Source organism: Callorhinus ursinus, unplaced genomic scaffold (genome assembly GCF_003265705.2).
Source record: "Callorhinus ursinus isolate GAN/ISIS: 27379988/994484 unplaced genomic scaffold, GSC_fseal_2.0 scaffold42, whole genome shotgun sequence".
Classification (NCBI taxonomy): domain Eukaryota; kingdom Metazoa; phylum Chordata; class Mammalia; order Carnivora; family Otariidae; genus Callorhinus; species Callorhinus ursinus.
Window position 1 is genome coordinate 1372072 of NW_027397104.1, and position 5529 is coordinate 1377600.

The 5529-nt window shown below is 51.1% G+C and overlaps 1 protein-coding gene across 1 annotated transcript; it reads left to right on the forward strand.

Annotated features, from left to right (window-relative positions):
- Positions 1-2204: 2204 nt before the first annotated feature.
- Positions 2205-3297, forward strand: LOC112809557 (olfactory receptor 13C7-like). Its single transcript, XM_025852881.2, has one exon. The coding sequence runs from the start codon at positions 2205-2207 to the stop codon at positions 3168-3170; it is 966 nt and encodes a 321-aa protein (XP_025708666.1). The 3' UTR covers positions 3171-3297.
- The last annotated feature ends 2232 nt before the right edge of the window (positions 3298-5529 follow it).

Below are 5529 nucleotides of genomic sequence, written 5' to 3' on the forward strand. Positions count from 1 at the left end.
GATCCAGCAGGAGCCCTGTGGCTGAAGATATACAGTCTTTGCTCAGGATCCTCAGACAACAGGTAGTGCCGGGCGGCTCACGAGCACCTTTGCGGGTATGTCTCATCTGAGCTACACAACGCTTCCATGTTTCAAAGGGACACTGAGTCTCAGAGAAGCCACGTGACTTAGTCAACCTCACACAGCTAATTAGTACTGACACTGGGGTGCAAAGCTTGAATATCTGTTGAGTGACTGCTCTTGGCAGCACTCACTGTGGGAAGTGTGGGAAGGAAGGAGACAGGGTCCTGCTCTCAAGTGTGGTAGAGGAGATAGTCACACAGCACATGGTAGATGAACACAGGAGAGCAGAGGGCTAAAGGAGTGCAAGAAGGGGGCGGGTAACCCCTCACGGAGCAGGAGGGAGAGGAGGGACAGACAGAAGGAGCTGTGCTCTGAGGGACGAGCAGGAAGCCCCCACAGGGGAAGGAAGGGAGGACATGCCTCTAAAAGGGCACTTCTCGGGGCACCTGGGTGGCTCAGCCAGTTAAGCTGCTGACTCTTGATTTCAGCTCAAGTCATGATCCAGGGTCCTGGGATCAAGCCTTGAGTTGGGCTCCACGCTCAGCAGGGAGTCTACTTCAGGATTCTTTCTCCCTCTGCCCCTCCCCCCGCTTGCTCGCTCTTTCTCTAAAATAAATAAACTTTAAAACAAAACAAAATAAAAGGGAACTTCTTGGGCAAGATGTAGCACTGGGAAAAGACAAGGTTTATTCAGCAGAGGGTGAGGCCACCAGCCCCTAACAAATGCTAGATGCCCCGGAGAGGAGGAATGAGGGGGAAAATCTAGCCCTGAAGGACAGACAGGGCTCCAGTGCTGTCACAGGACATCGGCCTCTCAGCCAATGCAGGAATGAGGAGGTGACTATATCTTCTGTATGTTAAATTTCATACTCAGCTCCTGTTTCTGCTTTAGACCAGGGGTCACCTGGTCCATAAGACAGCCTTCCTGCCTAACAAGACTGCCGTGCCTTGGGGACATTAGGGCTCCCTCCTGTGAATACCTGACACTGGCATTTCCCCAGGAGGCAATGAGACCAGCTCAGAAGAGCAATGAAAGCCACCAGGGAGAAAACTGAGGCCCTCCCCGACTCCCCCTTCTTTTTAGAACTAGTCACTGACTGGCAATGCCCCTGCCAGATTAGAACCTGGTTTTCCCTCCTCCTGCAACATCACTGCCAATATCATTTATCCCACAAGGCAATATGGAGGCCAAGAAGGGAGTCATTTGGCTTGCATGACCACTGGAATATATATGTTCTTGTATGTTCTTTTAAAAATCAACGGATGAGGGGGCCGCCTGAGTGGCTCAGTTGGTTAAGAGTCTGACTCTTGATTTCAGCTCAGGTCATGATCTCAGGATCCTGTGCTCGAGCCCCACGTTGGTCTCCCCGCTCAGTGGGGAGTCTGCTTGTCTCTCTCTCCCTCTGCCCCTCCCCCTGCTCATGTTCTGTCTAAAATAAATAAATAAATCTTTTTTAAAAAAATCAACGGATGAGGGAAAGGGAAAAAAAAATCAACAATGGTCCTGCACATCAAGCTTACACGTCCTGTGGAGTGAGAATGACTGATCCTTAATGCCCAAAAGAACCACCAGGTAACCATCATCCATCACCCACGGGCCTGCAAGAGCTCGTATCATCTAATTCAGGGAAGAAGGGACAACAGCCTTATGATAGGTATGGTATGTTTCTATCCACTTATTTTTCTTACTGTTGTACCCACAGCACCTAAACAAGATCTAGCACAGAATAAGTATTCAAAGCACATTCAGCAAATGAATGAATCTAAAATACCATGAGCATAATTCAGCCATATGGAGTCATAACCTAGAAAAGAAGCTTCCTTTAACAGCCAAGAACTCTTTAGATTACGACAGAGTGTGCCAAACATGAGTCCTCCTCTCCTGTCTCCCCTGCCCCCACCATGGGGAGAACAATGAGGATCCTAGGGGGCTAGAATGGGTCTCATCTCCCTAAGTTACATCAGAGCTGCAGAGCTGAGAGGGCCAGCTTGCAGGCCTGAAGTCCAATCTTCTCATTATTCAGATGGTGAAACAATCACAGAGGCAGAGATGACCTGCCCGGTCAGGTTGCTTGGTTTCCAGGCCAGCAAGAGCTTTTTCTGACACCTGTGTGGTCTAGACAGGAAGGAGCGAGAATGAGATGGCAAACCGGACGGCTGTGACCGAATACGTCTTGCTAGGACTCCGTGAGCACCATAACCTCGAGACGGTCTTGTTTGTGCTCTGCCTTGCCATCTACTCCGTGAATGTGCTGGGGAACTCCCTCCTCATAGGGCTGAGCATGCTGGACCCCCGCCTGCACAGCCCCATGTACTTCTTTCTCAGCAACTTGTCCCTCATGGACATCTGTGGCACATCCTCCTTTGTGCCTCTCATGCTGGTCAACTTCCTGGAAGCCCGGAAGACCATCTCCTTCCCTGGCTGTGCCCTGCAGATGTACCTGACCCTGGCGCTGGGTTCCACGGAGTGCCTGCTCCTGGCCATGATGGCATATGACCGTTATGTGGCTATCTGCCAGCCACTTAGGTACCCAGAGATCATGAGCAGGCAGACGTGTGTGCAGATGGCAGTGCTGAGCTGGGGGACAGGCTTTGCCAACTCACTGCTGCAGTCCCTTCTCACCTGGAACCTCCCCTTCTGTGGCCACAGTATCATCAACCACTTCTTCTGTGAGATCTTGGCAGTGCTGAAACTGGCCTGTGGGGACATCTCTCTCAACGCACTGATGTTAATGGTGGCCACAGTGGTCCTGACACTGGCCCCGCTCCTGCTCATCTGCCTGTCCTACATTTTCATCCTTGCTACCATCCTTAGGGTGCCCTCTGCTGCAGGTCGGCACAAAGCCTTCTCCACCTGCTCTGCCCACATCACAGTGGTGGTGGTTTTCTATGGAACCATATCCTTCATGTATTTCAAGCCCAAGGCCAAGGACCCTGACCTGGATAAGATTATTGCATTGTTCTACGGGGTCGTGACACCCTCACTGAACCCCATCATCTACAGCCTGAGGAACGCAGAGGTGAAAGCTGCTGCCATAGCCCTGCTGTGGGGAGACCTGCTCTCCAGAAAAATGTCCCACCCTCCCTGTTGCTCTTCAACTCTATAATGCACAGCAGGCTAGGTCCATCATGGTAATGCCTTCGAATTGCAGGGGCTGAAACCCACAAGGGTTTATTTCTCATTCTCACTGCAGGTCCATTAGCAGTGGCCTGGGTGGGTGGGGTCTGCTCTGAATCATTGTCTTCATCCCTCCGGGCGTCAGGATGATAAGCAGCCACCATCCGGAACATTGCTGGTCACCATGACAAAGCCTGCACTGGCTCTCTTAAGCTTCACTTCCACATCTACTTCATCCGCCAACGCAAGCACGTGCCACAGCCAACATCAAGGGGCAGGCGAAGCACGTTCACCATGTGTTGGGAAGGAGCAGGAAGACTGAGAAATGTGTGAATGGTCTAATGGCTGCCACACTATCGCACAGTCAACCCAAGAGCCACAAGAGATTTGCCTTCCTTTTCTTGGACCATCACCACCCCACACATCCAGTCAGTCATGAGAATCCTAAATGGGTCCCCTCCTTTCTACTGACACTGCCTCCTCAAGCTTTCCCTCTCTCTCTCTCAAATACTTGCAACAGCTATGTCACCGGACTTTCACCCTGCAAACTCCCTTCAGAATCCACCCTCTGCACTAGCTGTCAAAAGGCCGATCAGAAAAAAATCCAAAAAACAAAATACCAATCAGATCATGCCACTCTCCTGCTTAAATCCCTCCAATGGCTCATTTCCCATGGAATAAAAACCAGACCCCACCTCTCCATCCAACCTCATCCCGGCTGCTTGCCTCAGGCCTGCTCCATCCACACACACTCTCCGGGTCCAGGGCTCCCTGAACTATTCCCAGTTCCCCAGCAAGTAGCAGTCTTTCCTGCCTCTGTCTCCCCCTTGCTCTTCCCTCTCATGTCCAGATGCTTCTTGACCTTTAGCTAATATGTACTGGACCACAGACCAGGCCAAGCATTATTCTGTCCTAAGTGCTTTACTGATTGGGGACCACTTGGAATGAGAGAAATCTCAGTGACTGAATACAATATGGACATGGTGACCAGAAAGAACCCTCTCCCAACATCTTGGCATTACAGAAACTCATTCAATCCTTACTCAAATCCGCCCCCCTCTTCCAGAAAACCCTTCTGACCCCCCCTAGCAGGGTGAGGTCTGTCCCAGCTCTGTGTCCCTCCTTAGTGCCTTCTGTACTCTGCTGACCCTGTCCCGAATCCCAGCTATTTGGGTTTATGCATCCTAGTGACCTGACTCTAAACATCCTAACATGAAGGACTAATATTTCTGATACCAGAACAAACACCAAGCCCACACTTCTTGGCTCACCATTCAGTCGGCCATATCACTCTGCTCAGGGCCCCAAGGAAGAGACAGAATTGCAGAAAGCAGAGAACAAAGGGATTTTTCCTGGCTTTTGAGCTTCAAAAGCCTAGGCTCTGAAGTCTTAACAGGAGAGACCGAAGGCACGGATAAGATTTGGGAGAAAACCTAAGTAAAAGGTAGGTTTCCCCACCTCCAGATTAACGCTCTAAGCTAGGGAAAAGAGAGAGGAGGGGATGCAGTAAGAGCATTGGCACAGAAGGGTCCCAAGAAGAGGCCCTGAGCCCCACTCCCTAGGCCAAACCCCTGGACAGAGTTGTAGGATCTGAAAGATGGAGCAACTCATGCCTTGTTGGTCAAGTAAAACCCAGAGCAGGCCGCCAGAGTAGAAATGGCTTCAAGGTGTGTCTGGGCAGCCCAGGCCTCACAGGTCTTTGTGGGTAGCACAGAAGTCGGGGAGGGCCTCAGCACTGAAAATGGTTATGCATATGGGAACAAGAAAGCACTCTGGGATGGCCTGCCTATGCCGCTGACTGGGGACCAGGGTGGAATGATGGAACTCTCAGGGGATGGGCACAGTGTGGACCCCAGTGACCAGAAAACAACCTCCCAACATCTTCCCATTATCTAAGATCCTCAAGAGTCAGCTGTGACCCTTGTAGAAAGAGAAGAAATCCCAAATGACAAAGGATGTCTCTCAGGCAAAAAAGAGGATACTCAGGCAAAATGGGGGCTCAAAATAGAAGTTACGTTCTTGCGATATTTCTTGCATATTTGTGATTTGTACCTGCTAGTCCAATTTCCTGAGACCTCAGCTTCCTTTCCTGTTGGGTGTGGGCACCACAAGGGAGGCCTGTCTCACTAACGTAAATCATCTCAGTACGTACACACACACAGACACACACACAACTCCCTACTCCCAGGGGCTGCAGCCTGCCGTGATGGGGCAAAAGCCTCCGGCAAAAGCTCCAGCAGCTCATTCCAGCTGCTCTCCCACCACCCCCGCTGATTTCCTCAGACCCTCTCTTTCCCTCTCCTCCCCACACCCTTGGCCCCAGGAAAAAAGGCACCACAGAACCAGCA

What these genes read in the sequence shown, in the direction of transcription:
- LOC112809557 (XM_025852881.2), top strand. Translation starts at nt 2,205, where the DNA reads ATGGCAAACCGGACGGCTGTGACCGAATACGTCTTGCTAGGACTCCGT.